The following is a 21,504-nucleotide window of genomic DNA, read 5'->3' on the forward strand; positions in this document are numbered from 1 at the left end:
TGCTTGTGTTAGTTACTTTTGTTTACCATTTCGCACAACATATGGACTATCTGACATTTAAAAACAGCTCCTCGGCATTTCTCTAAGAGCACTGCACAGTAAGATCAAGAATTAACAATAATGACTTATCTTTTCTCCTTCCCAAGACCCACCTGTCTTTTTAACACTGCCAGTTCCTGTCAATCCAACCACTGTTCTCCAAATGACCTAAACTCTACTGTCTCAGCTACTGCAGCTCTTCCTTACCGTCTTCTCACTAGGACTGCCCACAGAGTATCTGCTGGTTTGCTTTCCCCTGCCAGTCTGAATTCCCACCATTGTCACCTAGTCTACTGATGTGCCCTTTCAAATGTCTTGAAGCTTAGTCAGGACCACTAATATAGAAGGGGCCTGGAGATCGTTCAAATCTGCTAAGCAAAAAACCATCTTCTTAATTTTCTAAATCTGGTGTTTCTTACCATGCTTTGCTGCTGTGTCTAACCCTTTAGCATTTTGTGGCAGCCCGTGCCACCTCCCACCAGGTGAACTGGAGTCACAGTGAGCCCCAGAGCAACCCTCAGATTCACCAGTGTACAACTTTTAATTCATTCTCAACATTTACTGACTTTTTGTTGCTATTGTTTCTTCAAAAAAGACTTTGTGAAAGCACTTCCATTGATCATTTGTAGAGAGTTTATAAAGAATGAGAGATTTTTTAAAAGCTCTTGACAGTTTACAAAGCTTACCTTAGGAAGATTGCAGTTAACATTCAATTTAGAAATATACAGTAGGCAACAATGTGTTTATGTATGGCAGATGATAACAGCTAATAGACAGTATATATATCCTGCCATCAAAGCAATGCTAATGATCTACATCTCAAACATGTAAATCTAACACCACCTCAAGGGTAAGGCAGCGAGGCTCTGGAGAGGAGTCTGTACTGAGATTATAGCTCTCCACCATCATCTACCATTAACCACACTACAGCTCTCCTTTAAAGCTTTAGTACCTCTCAGTTTTGTACAATAAAGTTCTAATCACTTGACCTGGACTTTATGCAGTTGTCCTGAGGCTACTTACCTTGTTCCCAGTTAAAGGGTGAATGTTACATGCTTCATATTATAGATCTCTGATCCCTTGCCACTCAGCATGTGTGTACTACATGTGACCCACTCTTACTTCATAGCCTTTCTCAGCTCACACCTTGGTACATACAAAAAGTACCTGTAATTACAGTACCACAAAAGGCTGAGGAGGGTGGACTGTGACGAATTCACAGACCTTGAAATTATGAAGGCAGCAATTTTCTGTTAAGAAAATCAGTAAGACATTCATAGTTTACACACAAATACTACCTGGATATTCTTGCCATCATCAGTAAACAAATTATTGAAATATGAAAACATTATCATGGCGTACCTTCAGATAGCGCTCGATGTTGTTCATTAAAATATCAATTTCTTCCTTGGACCACATCCCCTGCTTCCATTTATGTCCTTTAAAAGAGATATACATATACCATAAATAAAAGAACTATTCCATAAAAGATTACCCTTTGAGAGGAATAAAGTACAACAGCCTTCCTTTGTGCCGTGTACCCCGCAACAGAACCAGACTAATCTGTTTCATTCATCTGAAACGTCCTGAAGTACAGTTGCTACTGTAACCTTATTGAATAAAGACAGAAGGTTTTTTTCCCCTTTGGTTTTTTGTTTGTTTGTTTTTTAAATATCTTGGCTATTTTCTCTATGTTTCAAATGTTATCCCCTTTCCAAGTCTCCCCTCTGGAACCCCGTATTCCATCCCCCATCCCCTTGCCTCTATGAGGGTATTCCCCTACCCACCCAACCACTCCTGCCTTCCCACCCTGGCATTCCCCTACAGTGGGGCATCGAAGAGACAGAAGATTTTTAAAGTACTACTTTTCTTTCAGAAGTAAAAATTGCTAAGACACAGAGTCAAATCATACTCAAAAGATTTCTTTCATTACAAAATTATTTTTATAGGCACAAAAAACAAGTACTAAAGATTCTGGGGCTAGGTAAGCATAATAAACTGGATACCAAGTGGGGAAATTGTTACCAGTATTCAGTGTTGAAATTACTCAGGTATTTTTGCTTCCTTTCCTTAGTACAGCTGCATTCCACAGTTCTTTGTTTTTTTGGTAACAGCTTCCCCCAGCTATGTGAGTGCTATCCTACTTTAAGCTCTTAAAGGACTTCCAAACCAAAGCAAGACTGACTTTCTCTCTTAAAAGCAGTAACTGTATTGCCTCTTAAATACCACCACAATATAATGTCCAAAACACAACAAAACTTACTTTATCAGAAACAGAAAGGACTGAAATAAATAGCACTATGGTGTCATTCAGGCTAAAATGTAAACCCATCAGATAGAAAGATTCCACTACTCTGCCCCATCAGCGAAGTCCTAATTCAGAATCTTGATAACAAGCCTTTCTGGACTCATGGCTTCTGGTGTTGCAATCTCAAATTCAGTCTGCTTTACCTTTGTTAGTGAGAGAATCCTTATCTTCTTTAGTTGTAAACCATGCTTGGCTAACTGCTGAAACTTCCTCAGTACCCAATGGAGATATTTCATCTAGTTGATCATTCTGTAAAATCTTTAAAAGAGAAGGGGATGGGGAGTGGGGGTAGAGGAAGAGAGAGAAAAAGGTCAGAGCTTGTTTTAATACCCAAACTAACTCACCTTTTTGAATGCTAGAAATTATAAAATTCTAACAAAACAAATTCACTGTTGTGTGCATGCTGTCCTTTCTACCCTGGATCAGTCTTGCATTACTGAAATCATTACAGGAAGCTGGGGGCTGTGACGCATCTCTAGATCCTGGCATCTGGGAGGCTGAAGCAGGAAGATTTTGAGTTTGAGCTGGGGCTATATATCTTGTCTCTTGAGATCTTGTTTCAGAAAATGAAAGTAAGATATTGCAAGCTGAGTGCAGTGCATAAGTCTTTAATCCCAGCACTCACGAGGCAGAGGCAGGTGGATCTCTGAGTTCAAGGCCAACCTGGTGTACTGAGTGAGGTCCAGGACAGCCAGAGCTGCACAGTGAGATCTTGTCTCAAAAGAACAAAACCAAGCAAACAGAAAAATATATTCCAAAGTCATTTGAGTATTTTTGCACGCAAAGTTAACTTTTCCATACAGTTGGTGTCAGTTTCAGATAGAAAAAAGATCTCCTATCTTTGGGTGTTATGACTAGCCTACGTCCTCAGAGATTTTCTCTTACTTAGTATAACTTCTTCATAAAAGATTATCAGACTAAATTAAAAGAAATCACTGCAGAATCACTGTCTATTTACCTCCTGGTAATTTTGTGTTAGTCTGTGAAGAGTCACAGCCTTCCTACTGGACGTGCCTCTCAAAGAACTCTGATAGGAACAGTTATCACTGTGGCTACAGGGAGTTTTATGCATCATCGCTGGCTCCAGTTTTAGTACATTCAAGTTAATCAGGCATAGAACACAGACTTGACCGTGGCTTAAAGGTAGCTACACTGGAAAAAGGACAGACTTCACTTACTAGTATATGTCTGAGGCTGTCAAACACACCAGAGTCACATGATCAACTGTCATTCAATTTAGTCTCTGGCCTGAATAGACTACTAGCCTAAAGTCACTGCTTGGAGGTAAGTTCCAAGAATGAATGTACTTTTTCTCTTATAAACGGAAAACTGAATTTCTAATCTGAAGAACGGAATCCCATTTTACATAGAAACAGATAAAGCTGTCAGTGAAAGATCAGAGCACCAGGAGAAGACTCATGTCTCTATGGTTGCCTCTTTTGACAGTATTTGTGGAAGTGATTTAAATATTCCTAGAAATCAATGGAGAGTCAATGAGATGGCTCAGAAGATAAAAGACTGTTTGGCATCGAACTTGCTGACCTGAATTCAATTCCTAGACCCTATATTATGGAAGGAGAGAGAATCCACTTCTACAAGTTATCTTTTGACTTTCACATGTGTGCCGTAGCATGCACAGATGCACACATGCATAAACTAATATGCATGTGTGTGTGTGAATGTATGAGAAACAAATAAAACAAGTATAAGTTAACAGTTTAACTGCATAAGCCTTTATTTATTTATTTGCTTGCTTGCTTGCTTGCTTGATTGATTGAGGTATGTTCCCTCTATTTCTAAAGTCTCTGGAACTTTTATGAAGGCATGTTGAAATTTTGTCAAATGCCTTTTCAGCATTAATTGAAATAGTACTAGGTGAAAATTTATAAACTAGAATACTATTCAGCTCTAAAAAATGAAGTAAAATTTTCAGGAAAACGGATAGACTTTGACTATATATCAGATGAGATCATACAATCTCAGAAAGAAAATGGCATGTTCTCCCTCATATGCAGAATCCAGCCAATAATATATGTAAATGAACATACACATGTGAGTAACGTGTAAAGCTGAAAAGAGAGTAAGAAAGGCTGAGTCTAAAGGATGAAGAAAGGTTGAACACAGGTGATGAACGTGAGTTATAAAACAGATAGAAAACTGGCTTCCTATTCTCATTCTGCCAGAGATCCTTCAGATTTGATAGTAAAAGTGTGAAATCAATGTGAAGCTCCACAACTTCAGAATCGATACTCTAGCTCTACAGCTTCTCCACAGAAGTCCTTTACTCTAGCTATCCAGAAGTTCTTGGAAATGTACAGACTGAGTCTGGTAAACTTTGGTCTGTGATGTTTATTTACAAGACTTTTTATAATAAAGCACATACAATTTTTAAAATAAAAAGGTGGAATATTTAACATGCCCCATTCTGAAGAAGAGTACTGAAAAAAGTCCTACCCATTCAAACAGAGCACATATGAGGTATTCTCAGTTCTTAATATTAATATCAGCCTGGAACTCTTGTACTTCCTATGTGAAAGGCCACTGTGATACTTCACAAAAAGTTTCAAATATTTCCAACTCAAAAATATTAAATAGCTATTAAATGAAGATATGAAGTAAAAGGATAAGCCAACTAAAAGCAGCAAGCACAGTCAGGCAGACATAAATTTGGAATACGTAAGACAGCCAAAGAAGCTCCCATTAAGAACAGAGAAGCCTGGCTACTGGTCAGCCTCACAGCCCACAGAAAAGCTGTCTAGTCTACAAACACCAGATGGAAAGCACAGCCGTAATCACGCTGATAACAGCTCAAGCACGATCTCTAGACACAGAGAGGCACACCCATTACTTCCAACAGCCATCGTCTCTACAAGGAACACATAGTAAGAATCTATTTGTGCTTATAACATGTTGGAACTAGAAATCTCAGTGATAGGTCTTACATTAGTTTTATTGTCATTATGTTGTCAAAGTATATCCTTATCATTTTTCACTTACTGTGTTTAATAACCATGTTCCTGACTGAAGCCAGTTTAAAACATGTACTATACCTGAATTTGTGTCACAGTTCCCTCAGAAAGTTCATCATCTGCCACCTCTGTAGTTGCCGTCATGGTCACCTCAAAGCTCTGATCATTTTCTGAAACTTTAAGAAAATAATGATTCATCTGTACAATAATAATCATAGAATCTAATTACCCTAATAAAAATCCATGGAAAAAATGTGATCATCTAATTTCCTAACCCACCTCTTACCGATCATTATACTGTACATTAATTTGTTCAACAGCTATGAATACCAGGTAGGAAACTCCTTTCATGGGGCTTATAGTCTAGAAATGGACAAGATACTATATTGGTTGACACTCAACTAAGCCAAGGACCAAATAAAGCAGAAAAGAGAATGAAATAGAGTGAAGCAGTGTGTCTCAAATTTTAGGTACAAACTAGGGTGATATGACTTGGGAAAAGGAAGGAAGCTAGTCTCACAGGAAGGCACTGTCAGGAAAGACAAGCACAACGGTTCTGGCACAGGGCATGGGTACAACTGCACAAGTTAATCAGTTCACTGTTGTTACAGCAGGTGGACTAAGAACAGAAGAAGACTGAGTGAGACCTCACAGGCCACAGCAAAAATGAGACAGAAAAATGACATAAGCTCACTTTCATTAATGGGATTGTTCTGGTTGCTGTGAGGAAAACAATCTGAAGGGCAGAAGAGCTGGAGTGAGCATAGTAAGAAAGGCCAGGGGTTTGCACTAGTTGGAAGCATAAATAGTTCAAATTGTGAACACATGTTGGTGATAGAGCCAATATACAGTCTGATGATGACATTTTGAAATTGGTTTGTATGTGTTTTGTGGCCTGATACATGCATAGTCTAGCCTGAAGAAATGTTCCTTATACTGAAGACAGTATGCAGTTCACTGCGGATAATATGATATATAAAAGCTTATTTTAGCCATTTGATTACAGTCTATTTATTGCCAGTGTTTGATTTTCTATCTGACTTGTCCAGAGATCAAGTGGGAAACTAGAACTCTCAAACATTACTTCATGTAGTATATTTCTCTTACATAATAAGTGTTCCACTGCTGGGGGTGTGTACATGTTTGCAACTCTTACTTCACCTTGTTCAATCAGTCCCTTTATAATCATGGTTACCTTTGTTGTCTATCTTATCTTTAAGTAAAACCTACATTTAAATAATAACTTTCTGATGCTTTTCATTTATTTATTTTTTTATTCCTTAATTTTTGGTCTATTGTGTGTCCTTATAAGTAAGCTAATGTCTTGAGATTTTTTGCCCTTAAATCCATTTTGCCTACTAAACATTTATGGTGAAATTTAATCCATTTACATTTAGTATTAGTACTGCTAACATATATTCTTGTTGTTTTGTTAAACTTGGAGTTTGCTTTGTAGGTATTAGTTTCCCTCTTCCCTCCTGTGTAGTTTGTTTCTCTGTATTGGTAAGATTTAATTGTAGGTTTTTGTTGTTTGTTTTGCTTTTTGGGGAGGGCTAGTTGCTATTCTGATTCTAGTAAAGGAATCCCTCAGTATTATAAAGATGCTGTGGCCTGACACAAGTGGATTCTCTGGTTTTGCTTGTCTTGGAAAGGCATTTTCTATCTTTGCATGCTAACACTTTTCTGAGTAATGTATTCATCTTGCCACTGAACATTTATATTTATACAATGTTTTTGCTTGATTTCTGAGACAGTGTTTCTCTGTGTAGCCAGGGATGTTCTGAAACTTGCTCTGTAGACTAGGATGGCCTTGAACTCAGAGAACAACTGGCCTCTGCCTCCTGAGTGCCACCACTGCTCAGCATGAGCAGACCCTCCCTGAGTGACTATTAGAGGTCTCAGATTAATTTAAGATTTGAAAAATGTTCAACTGCTATTTTGCTGAATTCCTTTTTATATGTTCCTCACTCTTCTATTACAGAATACTTGTAACACTATCATTTCCTTAAAGTGTTATTTGTATGTCTTGGATTTTTTTTTCCTTTTAATCTGAATTATTTCTAAACACTTACTGTAACTTCAAGCTCAAGAAATTTGGAATCAGAGGTTCTTGCTCTGCTTGATCTAGTTTGTTAAAAGCTTGATTTTAAATTTTCAATTACCAAGTTCTTTTTTTGTAAGATTTATTTATTTTACATATATGAGTACACTGTTGCTGTCATTAGACACACCAGAAAAGGGCATCTGATCCTATTACAGATGGTTGTGGGCCACCATGTCGTTGCTAGGAATTGAATTCAGAACCTCTGGAGGAGTGGTCTATGTTCTTAACTGCTGAGCTGTCTCTCCAGCCCCCAATTTACCAAGTTCTTTAGCTCAAAACTTTGTGTATTTTTATAATGTATATCCTTGCTGGGTTCTTGCTTGGTTCTATAAGTATTTTCCTAATTTGACTGAACTGTTTGTATTTTCTTAATTACAATTATTATTTAAACTACTAAACTTTTAAAAGGGCAACTAGTGTTATTTCCTTTTCCTTGAACTTGCTGCCTTTGGCAGTAAGGTTACCTTATTTTTCATGTCTTTGTCCCTATATATATTAAAATTATATTAAAATATGTAAACCTGTACATTAAGTTGCTTCTACCAATTTTAGAGGTAGTATAAGAATTTTTTTCCCAGGACAGCCAGGGCTACACAGAGAAACCCTGTCTCAAAAAACCAAAAAAAAAAAAAAAAAAAAAAAAAAAAAAAAAAAAAAAAAAAAAAAAAAAAAAAAGAAAAAGAAAAAAAAGAAAAGAATTTTTTTCCCTAGAGATGTGCCTTGGGAAGGCTACTTTGGCTTTTGTTCCAGGCACGCACAGTAGTTAAGTGTCTATGTTAACCAGTACTTGTAACACCTATGGGCGACTCAGTGGCCTAGACCACAGAATACGAGTGGGAATGTCCTACCTGCTAAGATGCAGCTCTCTTAGTTGGGGGTGGTTTGCAAGTGGATCTAGGCATCGAATCCTCACTTTCAGTTTCTGTGGTTGATGTAGTCAACTATGATGAAGCCACTATGGCCCCTTCTAGGTAAGATGTAGTTAGTCAGTGTAGTTATGGAGATAAAAGTACCTGCTAATTTGTGAAGGCTATGTGGAAACACATTTACTCTAGTAGGTTCAACATACAACTAGTGGTGTGGCCAAGTGTTCACTCATGTCAGATGTCTATGGAGATGAGGCTGCTCTGGTGGGTACAGGAAAAGAATGGCTGGCCATTGGCATATATAAACTACACACACAGTTACCTTCACAAAGCTACAAGGGTGACCTGTTAACTTCCTAGGGTGATGAGGATGAAGATAGGACCACCTGCTGCTTTTGTTCCTCAACTTCTTAGGCCAGGCAGCTTAGCTACTTATCAGAGCCAAGGGCTGAGAGGAACGTGAGTGGCCAAACTTTGTGCCTTTACAATAGGTTTTATTTAATTTTAACAAAAGAGTAATGTTTCTAAATTGATTTTATCAACCATTTTTAGAAACGTGGAGAACATACTCAGAGTCCAGCTTGCTAAGTCCAGCCTTCTATTAGACTTCAAATTATGTTCCGAATGTAACGAACAAATGCATATCATATGCACACTAGTGCCACCACCCCCACGTATTTATTAGGTGATAATGTGAACTTAATACCATAAAATAGAACAAAGTGTTAAGTAGAGACTGAACCTATGAACCAAGTATTTTAAATAATGAATTAACTAGTCACAATTTAGTTAAAAAGAATTGTTCAAAAACTCTGGTTATAAAATATTCATACAGGATTATGTCTGTATAGATAAACCAACTAAGGTTTTAAAAATGTGACAAAGACACAGTAAGAAACACTTAAAAACATGAACCAACAGGAAGAAACTTCATTTACTTCAAAATTTTAGGCATGGATATGTTACACTTGAAATTAATACTAGTCTTAACTGTTTCTTTTTAATGCACAGTAAACTGAAATAAAATGGCGTCTGTTCAGTTTGAGAAGCAATTAGCTCTGTGCATATTACTTGCTAAGAAACAATTTTCTATGCTAAATACCTAGTCCTAACTTCACTGACTAGATAAAGATTTGATTTCATGTGATACTTACGTGGAAAATCAGAGTTCTCAGAAATGGCTACTCTACTTGCATTGACATTACCATCAACAGCAACAGCCAGACGGCTCATTTCTACCCCTGCAGATGAAGGCTCTAACAGAAAGGAACAGGATTCCAAATTGTCTACTAAGCAAATCAGAATCAGGATGGAATGTTGCTACTGGTATGCCTGTCAATGGCATTCACCTAAAATGTTCTGTCTTCTCTGGCATCTAGCCTACTCTAAAGGATATCAAAACCTAAACATACTAAAAAAGAAACCTAGGCATCTTCCTAACTTCCATGCAGATCAACATGAAGGCTAAAGTGTGTCCTAGAGGAACTAGACTACCTGGGAATGTCTGAACGTCCTGTCTCTCTGAGCTTCATTTTCTTCATTGCAATGTATGATAGTCGTACCTACTGCACAGCACTGGAGGAAGGCTGGGGAAAGGTGGAATTTAAAAACCTTATACTCTTATACAAAGTAGGGATGAACACATACCCACTTAAAATATGAGAGCTTCAGTGTGTGTGTATGTATGTGTGTGTGTGTATATATGTGTGTGTGTGTGTGTGTGTGTGTGTGTGTGTGTGTGTGTATCACAACAGGCTCACTAGAAAGCCCACAGCAGCAGGCTGAGAGTAGAGAAGTGGTGAAAAGGTTCAACAATATGTAAAGGCAATTTAAGAGTTATGCTTGGCACACAATAAACACTCATTGAGCATTAGCTTAAAAACAGATTTTTTTTTTCTTGACTAAGTAGATAAAAGTAGAGCTCAGGTCTCTCTAGAAATCCCATTGCCTCTTGCAAGCTAAAATCCGATTCCAAAGGTAAGTCTATGTTCCTTAGCAGACTTACGTGGGAGTGCCACAACCGATATGCATGGTGTAGAGTCATCGATGCTCTGATCATCCTCAGAGGACAAACACAACCTCTTATGTGGAGGTTCAGTACTGTCTTCTGAGTCTATTTCATCAGGGTCTAATGGAAGGGGAAAATACATGAAACAGAATGCTCAAAACCTCAAATCAATTTCAAAAACAGAAAATCTCTACCTAGTACATTAATCTCTGCAGCAATTTTCTTATCCATTAAAACTACCCTTCCACCCATGTGCTCATTTAAATTCACCCAGTTTTCTTCTTGCTTAAAGTAGTACCCAGCTCCTGTTTTTATAACAAGAACTATGGTAGACAAAAGTGTCACCTTCTAGCAAACTTGGTTTTCCAAAGATTTTACATACAGAGAAGGGCTGATCATGGATTCATTCAAACTTTACTAAATGTCTACAGTTGGTTCTAAGTGCTGGGAACACTTAGAACAATGAAGGAAGTTTTCTGGTGGAGTAATAATTAAACCAACAATTTCACAACCATGTACTCAGAGCTGTGACTGTGGGATGAAGAGGTCATGAACACATGAAGGACATACACCTAGGCTGGAAGTGAAGGGAGACTTCCTAAGGAGGTATCATGAACTTGAAAAAAAAATGGTAGCAGGCAAATGTTTGTTTCTCCTGGCAGTTAGAGAAAAACGTGCAGGAGAATTGAAGAGTAAAAAGAAGTGTTAGGAAAATAAAACAACTGTGAACTACTAGAGCATAAGCACATGGATTCTAAGCACCATGGCAACTGTGGCAGGAGGGAAGGCTAGGAGGAAGACATGAAGCACTCAAATCACCCAATTATATAGTCTAAAAAATCCGTAAGCTATCAACAGCACTAACAAGCGGGAAAACTGGATAAAAGGCTGGAGTTACCCAGATGAGAATTTGATCTAAATTTGATCTAAATTGATCTGGTCCAATAAAGAGGGACCCAAAACACAGGTAAATGGAGTTTTAGGACAGTATACCAGCAGTTAGGTCATGACATAGGAATTTATTCCTAACTATGACCAGAGACTCTAAAAAGGAAAAGTGAAGTTTAGCAAATATCTGGAAAGAAAAATCCATGGTGCCTATTCGTAGTATAGAGAATTCATAATAAAGACAGAAATGTGAACCATCCTGATAGATAGATACTAGCTAAAATGGATGAATGAAATAATCCAAGATGACATAACACAGGAATAAGGCAGAAAGTGGGTTAGTAAAGAACAGGAACGCACGCTTAGACTAAAATTCACAGTTAACTAAGAAGTACTAAAGGACCTTTAAAACATAAATTATAAAGATTAATCTATAATCTAAAGATACCATGGCCTTTTCAAGCACACTACCCTAAACTCTGTGTGGGAGATGGATAAAGGGTGCAGTGGAATTGGTCAGACCTCAGTGTCAGTCGGTTAGCAGCCTACCATTCTGAGGGCAATGCAGAATGAGGTTCCCGTCTGTGTCCTGAGTAAGCGTCACAGAGTTCACAGTTTCTACTGTTACTGTGTCAGAATCCTCTTCCACTGTGCTCATACTCAAATCTGTGTAAGAAGAGACTATGTAAGGATTTATAAAATTATTTCCAGATAGTACGTGAAACTGACCCAGATATCTGCTTTACAGTCTTTATATTAAACTGCAAAAAAAAAAAAAAAAAAAAAAAAAAAAGTTCAGATTTCACAAACTGCCTTTCTTAGTTTCTACCCATTGTTAAGAATTAGGTTCAATAACCTGTAAGAATTTGACCAACTCTGATTAGTTCTAACAACTTCCTTACAATATTCACATTTTGTGGTGGTTAATCTTCACTGTCAATCTGAGATTTAGAATCACCACAGATTCTAAATCTCTGGGCAGGACTGTAAGGAGTTTTCTAGATTAGGCTGAGCTGGAAAATGCACTTTAAATGCGAGAGACACCAAGCCACGGGCTGGGGTCTCAGACTAAGTAGGAAAAGTGAGGAGAACTGGCAGAGCGGCAGCATGCATGACTCCCTGCTTCTTGGCCGAAGACACAACATGGATGCATGTGACCACCTGTGTCCCAGGCTCCTGTCGCCACGTCTTCTCAGCCGTGGTGATTGAACCCACAACTTTTTATTTATACTTAACAAATGGTCTGCCACTGAACTAAATTTCAAGCCTGGCATTTTTAGCAGAAAATTAAGCAAAACTTTCATTTTGATCTAATAATTCTAGCACCTTTTGTGTATTTGAGCCCTGTTAACCTGAAAAATAAGAACACTAAATAATCCTTTTCTCTCACATAGTATTAAACAGGCACACTTAACCACCACCAAGCAGATGCTTTTTTTTGTATGGGATTGGGACCTACTCCTGACAAAGACAATTTCTGGTTTGAAGTGCCCTCAGTGGTTTGATATATAACCACACAGTTGGTGTGCTTGTTCCCAGACTAAACAATTGTAGACTTAGAACAAAGTCAGTATCTTGTGGCTGGACTACTAATGCCTGACTGAAATCTATAGAATTTTATAATATAGTTCTTGTTTCAAGTTTTCCCCCACATATCTTTTATTAATAATACAGACAAAAGTCTTGACATGTATTCAATTACTCAGTATTTGACCCACATGGGGATTAATCCAGTTATAAAAAGTTTAATTCCATTTAAACAAATATTTTCCTTTGGCAAAAAAGACAACTACATTAATCTTTACATGGTAAAGATTCAATGAGTAGTATAGGCTTACTATATCAAAGAACATAATTTTACAATTGCAATGACACCATTTTCAAGATAAAGATGAATGGAAATCATGATGTAGTTATGACAGGTCTGCAAAACATTGGGTGGATTTCTGGAGTAAAGGGAGACTTACCTAGACCACGAATGGATTAGCTACAGCCCTTCCCATAGAACCACGCCTCTGTGCTTTGGCAGCAGCATCACTCAGGTTATCCAGATTGTTTCTCCTCCATGCCTGTGCATCTGCAATACTCTAGAACAGTAGCAGCATAATAGGAGGCTTAGACACAAGCAGCCTTTGAGTACTGGTTATAATGCTATAGCACCCTGGCCTCACACCTATGTCTCACCCACAACAATGAGACAGAAACATCTTTCTTCAGAATGCATTTTATGGCAATCTGCCTGAAAACTAGCATTGTATAAGCAAAGACAGAAACAATCCACTCTTTATCCACCGAGAGCTCATAGGAAGTTTCTTAACCCAAGCTGCTACTCTGCCAGATGTCCTCTGAAAACAGGTTTAGGTATAAAGGTGGTTACAGTAAACCTTGGGACCACTGTGCAAATGTACCGCATATGAAAAACTAATTAACATTTCCAGTTAACATGTTCTTCTAAAATTATATATTAACACCTTATTTCATTTTAAACCATTACATATTATTTACATTATCTACTCAATCAGAAACCACAGAAGAGGACAGAAAGACAACCCTATTCAGGAATCAGTGGGAACCAAACAACCTTTCTATTATCAGGTCAGCAACACCTTCTGGGGATAGTTAATTTCTAACAGATCACTCAGTATGGAGAAGAGAAGGTGCAAGCTATAAAGACCTGTGTTTAGAGGGTGACCATGGTTTGGAAACATCAACAGCACTCAAGGAGAGAGAACAGACAGAGAATAGCTTTGCTTTATGGGCAGAGCCAAGTGGGCTTTATGACTGAAGAGATTGAGTGTCGGGAGCCATAATGGGTCAAGCTAATAATGAGCAGATGATCATCCTGAAATGCTTGCCTCGGATTATTATATAATCTGTGACGAGTGTGCCCCATTAGCAAGGCTGTGGTGGACGTGATTTTAGGAAAGATTCCTGCTATTAATATGCTTTTCCCATTATTATTAAACATATGCAACTATCACTAAGCAATAGCACACCCCTTTGTAGCAGATCTCTGCAGATCCACGAAGATGTACTGTCGTGTAGTGATGCTATATAGACAAATAGATGACTTCTTAAGTCTTAATGATGATCCTATAAGAATTCCTAAAATTATATCAGTGATTATTAAGCTCTTTTATATCGGGACTGCTATTAAGTCCCTTAGGCATAGTCAAACTGCAATGAGAACTCTGCCAGTCTCCTGAGTGTTATCAGTTAATTGCCCCAAGAGTGATAGTAACTGGACCTTCTCCTGCTCAGAGCACATTCCAAGAGGTCATAAAACCATTAGCCTAGGTTACTAGAGGGAATTCACAATTTATTATAGGTACCAGAACAGAAGAGAAAATATTGCCTGGGTTTATCTATACAAAACTTCACTAATTTCTTAAGTTATAGTTTCAAACTTTCTGCGAACCTGTGGAGCTAGACAGGTGATGAATGTCTAGCTAGATAATTACTCCTAATGGATATTCATGTAAACATTCTGTGTTGTAAACTTCTATTTCAATTTATGACTTGAAATTTGGTGTGAACTTGTGATGAACCTTGTAACATGTGACCGTGTACTCTGAAAGATGTATAAGTTCTGAGGACAAAGAGATGAGAGTGCAGTTAGAATGGTGTCTTAGAATGGTGAGTTAGACTAGTCAGTTAGACCCCATCGCCCTTTCCTTTCCCCCTGCCTAGAATTTTTCTCCCTTAGAATTTTACTTTGTTAGAATCTTTTCTTCTTCCCCACTCAGGACCTTTCCACATTTCCCCTCAGATAGCTTTCATAGGATACTTTTCACACTTAATAAACTCTATAGTAACTTTTCTAAAGTGTCTTTTCTTCCTCTGACCAGCCACAAGTTAAAGCCCAGCAGTTCCTGCTGAGATAGAACAAAGGCCACGTTGCCTAATCCTCTGCTGTTAGGCTACAGGTGTTAATCACCCTAGCCTGCAGTCCCATTATCCTCAGAAGTTTTTAGGATAGCACAAGGCTATTTACTTAACACCTTGCTGGTCTTAGGGCCAGGATGCTGACTGCAGGTCAGCTACAGTAGCATAGGGGCTGCCTCAAGAAGAACCCGACGGTGGGAGGAGGAGAAGAAAGAAGAACCAGCTGTGTTTCTCTCTCCCCTTCTCTCACCCCCAAGCCGGGGGCGAGGGGGTTGGCCCCCCGCAATTGAGACTAAGAAAGGGGACGCCATCTCAGGATGATTCCTGAGCTTCTGGCTTCAACTCAAAGGTATTTTATCATGGGCTGTTTTTATTAAGTATTAGTACTAATGATACTTAAATGTAAGATGTATGGTATTTAAGGTGCCAAGTGGATAGCTGAATATTTAAGTTGTGCTCAGCAGGCATAATAAATACCTATAAATCTGACTTAATATGTATGCAAGTTGTTTTTAAAGAACCTAGAAATTGGAGGCTTAGATCCTAGTTCCAGAATGCTCTTACTTACATATGGAAAACAAGGACTGACTCAGGTTAAGAGAAACTGGGTTCAGTCCCCAGCACCCACATGGTAGCTCACAACCCTCTGTAACTTCACTTCCAGGACCCAGAACTTTCTTCTGACCTGTGGTACACAGATATACATGCAGGCAAAAATATTCATAAAGTAAAAAATCAATCTTTTAAAAAAAAAACATGAGGAGGACAAGCAGAGGAGACTGAGGATTAGCTAGTGACACCGAAGGAAACCTAGTAAGTATTCAATGGTTATTAAAATGACTAACTGCCAGTAAGATGACAGAGAAGTACTTACTTGATCTGGCAATATGGGGAACACTCATGACCTTAACGGAGGTAATTTCAGTGGACTTGGGGGTAGATGGCAAACAGAGAATCCAAAATACAGAAGACAAGACATACTTTGAAGAGACAACAAAGAGTAAAGAGACTGGGAAAAGGAAGTGAGGTCATGCCAGTGTTAGATGAGTATTTCCACATGTCAGAAATACTCACCAAAACAGAGACATGTTGATGAATAACTCAAAGCAACTAGGGAGAAGGAACTTAGTGCTTTTATTCTCGTTGATTACACGACTGTGTTTGAACTGGAACCCTTTACACTTCCACACCCAGGAACTTTTCAGAGCACATACACAGCACCATCAGCCTCTTTTGAGCCCTTCCCCCAAATCAGTGCTGGTGTCACTTATACACTAATTAGAAGTAAGAAACAATGGAGGAAAGACAGATACTATTTTAACTGGCAAACTGACATTCTGGCATGTCCCCAACAATTATCTATTTCTCTTTAACGTTTTAATGATTACCTTTACAAATTTTTGGTTATATTTCAGCATACTTTTTACAATATTTTGAATTTTTTTAAAGATAAAGTCTCACTGTGTAGCCCAGGCTAGCCTTGACCTTATGATTCTCCTGACTTGGCCACTTGGCCTCTTCTGTGCTAGGATGTCCGGCTTGCATCGCCATACCCAAACACACATCTCTTCCCCCACTCCCCCCACTAATACTAATTATTTCCCACCATTTTAATAAGTATATAATATCTGTCTAGTCAGGAAAATGTTGGAGGAAGAGTGTTTGAGGTTACAGTATTTATGAAACCTCCTTAATGTACACCTCCATACCTAACACACACATACGCCACATTAGGCAATATTTAAAAGAACATTTATCTACTGATTTATAATTTAAAAAACATATTGCCAGGCAATGGTGGCACACGCCTTTAATCCCAGCACTTGGGAGGCAGAGGCAGGCGGGTTTCTGAGTTTGAGGCCAGCCTGGTCTACAGAGTGAGTTCCAGGACAGCCAGGGCTATACAGAGAGAAGCTCTGTCTCAAAAAACAAACAAACAAAAAACCATATTCAATGGGTTTTTTTTCCTTAAAGGAACAAAACTCTGCCAAGCAGCAAATTATTGGCAGATAATAAATTCCTAAATCCCAAACCTAGGTACATACAAAAATGTTAGAAAACATACAAGCCCACAGAATAACATCTCCAGAAGTGCTTACTGTTTCCTATGGGAACACTTTGCACTTGATGTGGAATGCTTTGGAATGGTTATGAGACAGATCAGAGACCCACCTCTTTCTAGGGCACTGAAGTGAAGCACTGTGAGACACCATTAATTTTAAGGAAGTCTATACTATGAGTACCCCTTTTTAATGTTCATTTTTCCTTCAAGTAATCTAAGACGTAGGGAGTAGGAGCAATCTGACTCTAATTGACAACTATTAGACCCTTCCTAGTGCCATCACTACCATGAGCAAAGGACTATCAACCACACAGTGAGCTGAGTGCATTATGCCACCACTGTTTTGAACATTCTATTCTAAACAGATAGGAGCTTTGAGACAGCTCTATATCAACCAACCAGCTTGCTGAAGTACAATCTCCAGACTTTGTGCCATCACAAGCTTTGATGAACTCTTCATGACCCCACAGTTGTTCCAGCCCAGGCCAGAAGGGGTCGCCTCCCCTGCTGGTCCAGCTAAAGGCCTGTGCTGGTATTAGCATTTACATAAGCAGCTTTGCCCTGACTAGCATAAACATTTTCCTTATTTGTCTGGATTACTGTGAATGAGACATGCCTACCACGTTTGTGAGCCAGCTAAGAGACATTCCTATACTATCACCTGCATCATTGCCCAATAAAAGGTTTCTCTAGTGTTGTCTTCTCTTCTTGTGTTTATTACAACAGGCTTAGTTGGTAACATAAAAAAGTCAATTCCAAGTGGAAGTGGAGGCAGAGGCAGAGGCAGAGGCAGAGGCAGAGGCAGAGGCAGAGGCAGAGGCAGAGGCAGAGGCAGAGGCAGAGGCAGAGGCAGAGGCAGTGGCAGTGGCAGTGGCAGTAGTAAGGAGACAGGAAGGGTTCCAGAGCTAACAAGGAACAGAGGTGAGAGCCAAAAGGGGGTCCTGTTTATAGAGTCCCAGGAAGCTGCTCACTGTCAACAGGATGAGGACCCATTCATCTTCAGGCTTTAGTGCTCTAGACACTGAAGACTAACGGTACTGCTTACCTCTGCTGTTTGAGACTACCCTACCCGTTGGGGCCACTGGCAGTTAAAACCAGGAGCATTCACTCAGCCTCCAGCCTGAAGGCCTGGGAGAGCTGGGTCAAAATCAAAGCTTGGTAAATAGGCCTCTAGTGCTTGGGGTTCCTAACTGGGAAGCATGTCAGTCCAGACCCTAAGTCTTGGGTGCTCCAGAGTCCAGCACTGCTGGCAATAGATTCTTTGCCTGTCAAGGATTCCTTCCTATCCAGGCAGAGCAAATTAACAGCTCTGGACCCTTGGAAGTCCTTTGTATACTTTGTAAGAAAGTTTGAAACGTAGATTTATAAATCAAGATAAAGAATATTGAACTAAGGTACATAATGGTTTCATTAAAAGATGGTAAGCCAATACTACATATCAAGTGTCAACAGGTTGTTAATGGAATTTAATGTAATACTTCAATTGCTTTAAGTGTTGATTTAATTATCAATGATGCTGTAACTGAATAAAGTAAACTACATGGTAATATGGGTGATTATAAGTAAAGTTCGTAACTTCATACATGGCCTGACAATAAAATTTTATTGCCTATCTAATCTAATCAACAATGATATAAGAACTTAAGTGTTTGATTATATTCTAAGGTATTTTTTCAAAACAGCACTTTTGTAAAACATAATCTGATTTTTAAACACAAATGATCACCGTGTTCTTTCTACTAGTTTATTTTGAAATCACATTTCCATACCAAATACTAAAACACACTAGGCAGTGAATAAACACATTTCTTTTGTATAAAATACCTTACAATGAGGGAAGGGTTAGCTCTAAACACTGGTGCTAGAAGGAATGGCCTCAATGTATTTATAGCCAAACATGATGTTTTGAAAGGTATGACATAAAAATATAGAGGACCTGTCAGCATATTTGTTCTTCACAATTTCTCTCTGGAATTTAATCATGAAGTGGGCTATCTTTCCACAAACTTGAAAAAAAGCAGACACAATAAATAGATTCCTTTTATTGAAAATGTGCCAGTTTACCTTTATGGTATCAAAGCAAACAAACTGATTTTTTATTAATTTTTATTACAAGAATTCTCTGCACAAAGCAAAACTCACCATCAAGACAAATGTAGAAATGATACAAAAGCCATCAACTTCACGTGCCTCTGTGCTTCAGATAACCTTTGGCTCTAGATTTTTGTATCACCTTTGTTGAAACTGTGCATCATTTTAGCATACAAATTCTAATCCTTTCAAGTGTAGTTATGGCAAAGAGAGAATGTACTCAGTAAAATGAGACCTCGTGTGCGAGAACATCAGCACAGTCTCTACAAACACTGGAGGTCGGCTGTGGAGAGATGACGGTGACCTACTAGACAGACAGCTGAGGCGGCCACCACAGAATCCCCCTTAACTTGGAGGCTTTTCCAAAGTCTTGGTGTGTTTGCAACTGACAGATATAAATTTTAAGAAAGTCATCCAGTACCTCAATACTTTCAAAAAACACTTGGTTCTCTCCTTAACCCAATGTCTACAGCCAGGCTGTACAAACTTGGTTGGGATGCTTGTTTCTTACTAAGCATGTATCCCCAGAGATGTCAATATAAACCACTGCACTCAAGAGACTAAGATAAAAACTTTAGGGTTTTCTGAAAATATCCCATCTTTGAAGAGACTCAACTTTTGCTAGTTCTTAGAGCTAAGTAATTATATGCCTTGAGAACATTTAATACTATGTACTTAGCCTGCTATCCTACTGTGTGCTTAGCCTGTTTTAACTTTAATCCTCCCTTATGAAAACAATGTAACCAACAGTTCAATGCTGTGGACTTCCCATGCAATTAGCTTTTACAACATACGCTAAGTGCATAATTTTAATCTTCTATTATGTATTTGTCTATGCTCCTGACCCAGGATAATTTGTGTATATTCTGATAAACATTGCTAAAAACAACCAACAGGTTGAAAGCAACCCCAAAGACAACATATTTACCATAAATATTGAAGGCTAAATATGGATACAGTTTGATAACATGGTTTGGTTTTGTTACTCTGGGCCACTAAAGTAACTACTTCCTGGGTAAAACTGTTTCTGTAAAACCTTATCCTTCATTTCTTTCCCATACACTTTCTGCACTGTTTAATAAATGCAAAGCAAGGCCATTTGTTAGGGACAGACACAGAATGATACAGTCAAGCACAACTTAAGAAAGAAAAGAGAAAGGAAGAAAGAGAAATACAGACAGCTCAGAGGACATTAGTAATCATTTCCCAGATACAATCTATTTCAAGCTCAAACTGTTAAGACTCCTGAATACTTGGGAAAGGGGTATATTTTCTATGTATCTCCCTAACTGCTAAACATACAAATATAAATTCTTAAGAAGCATGCAAGACCCAGCACTTTCTGAGTAAATGCTGAAGACAAGAAAATGGTAACAATAACAGGTGGCTCCCTCATCAACTAAAAAGATTCAGTGGAACAGGTAGAAAGTGTTGCTCATTCCCCTGAACAACACTTTGGGTAAGTCTATCATAACCTAAAATAATGAAGAAACGTTAGCTTGTTTGGTGGTACTCAAAAGCATCAGAGAAAGACAGCAATGGGATAAAAGCATAAAATGCCATCTTCACAACAATAATTTTCTTCATATAGGTTCAAGCCCTTATTTGTGTTTTTTGGCTGCTGTGGAGGACATTAGTCTCTCACCGACTTGGAACATTCAACATAACAATTTTTGAATGTAATTTAATGTTTGTCTAAGTTTAACCAAATATACGAAATTTTATCACTATTAGTATCACAGTAAAAAGTTAAGATTTTGTTATTATAGTTGTAGTTTAAATGTTATAGTAATTTACTCAAATTATTAAGGTACATATAAGACTGACCTAAAGCAATCTGAAGTACTAGAAAAAGAAAATCTTTAAGGAAAATAGCCTTTGATGTTTGTAAAACTTTCAATATAATCAAAGGTCTTTTCTTCCTTTATAGCCTAAAAGCCACAAAAGTTATTTATAAAATACAGATACAGGTCTGATTAATAAAAGTCTCATGGCATTACATCTAGCTTAAGACATAAAATATCAGACAGTACTGAAATGCATTATTCTTTCGAGGATGTTCCAATAGGAAGTCTAGCTGTCAGAAGGGGTACAAGATCTGAGAAAAGCAATCACTTGAATTCAGCCTGGGAAAGAGAGACATTACACGGGCTATCATCACCCTTTCCTTAACTACACCCTACTATAAAAACATATGCTGTATCATTGAACAGCACAGGATGGCCACTGGACCACTTCTTTCGGAGTAAAACTCGTAAGGTTGCACAGAGATTCGCAAAAAAAA

General features: G+C 38.3%; 1 protein-coding gene across 2 annotated transcripts in view; it reads right to left on the reverse strand.

Moving 5' to 3' along the window:
• The window catches only part of Dmtf1 (cyclin D binding myb like transcription factor 1), a 39,201-nt gene that overhangs the window by 16,784 nt on the left and 913 nt on the right, over positions 1-21,504 (reverse strand). For both annotated transcript variants that reach the window (XM_034518904.2, XM_034518903.2), the window contains exons 2-7: positions 13,150-13,269; positions 11,732-11,848; positions 10,292-10,414; positions 5,398-5,492; positions 2,491-2,605; positions 1,402-1,478 (exon numbers count right to left, since the gene is read on the reverse strand). In XM_034518904.2, the coding sequence (XP_034374795.1) occupies positions 1,402-1,478; positions 2,491-2,605; positions 5,398-5,492; positions 10,292-10,414; positions 11,732-11,840 (519 nt within the window). In that variant the 5' untranslated portion in view covers positions 11,841-11,848; positions 13,150-13,269. The remainder of the gene's footprint in view (positions 1-1,401; positions 1,479-2,490; positions 2,606-5,397; positions 5,493-10,291; positions 10,415-11,731; positions 11,849-13,149; positions 13,270-21,504) is intronic.

The sequence above is a fragment of the Arvicanthis niloticus genome, chromosome 15 (genome assembly GCF_011762505.2).
Source record: "Arvicanthis niloticus isolate mArvNil1 chromosome 15, mArvNil1.pat.X, whole genome shotgun sequence".
In the NCBI taxonomy this organism is placed as follows: domain Eukaryota; kingdom Metazoa; phylum Chordata; class Mammalia; order Rodentia; family Muridae; genus Arvicanthis; species Arvicanthis niloticus.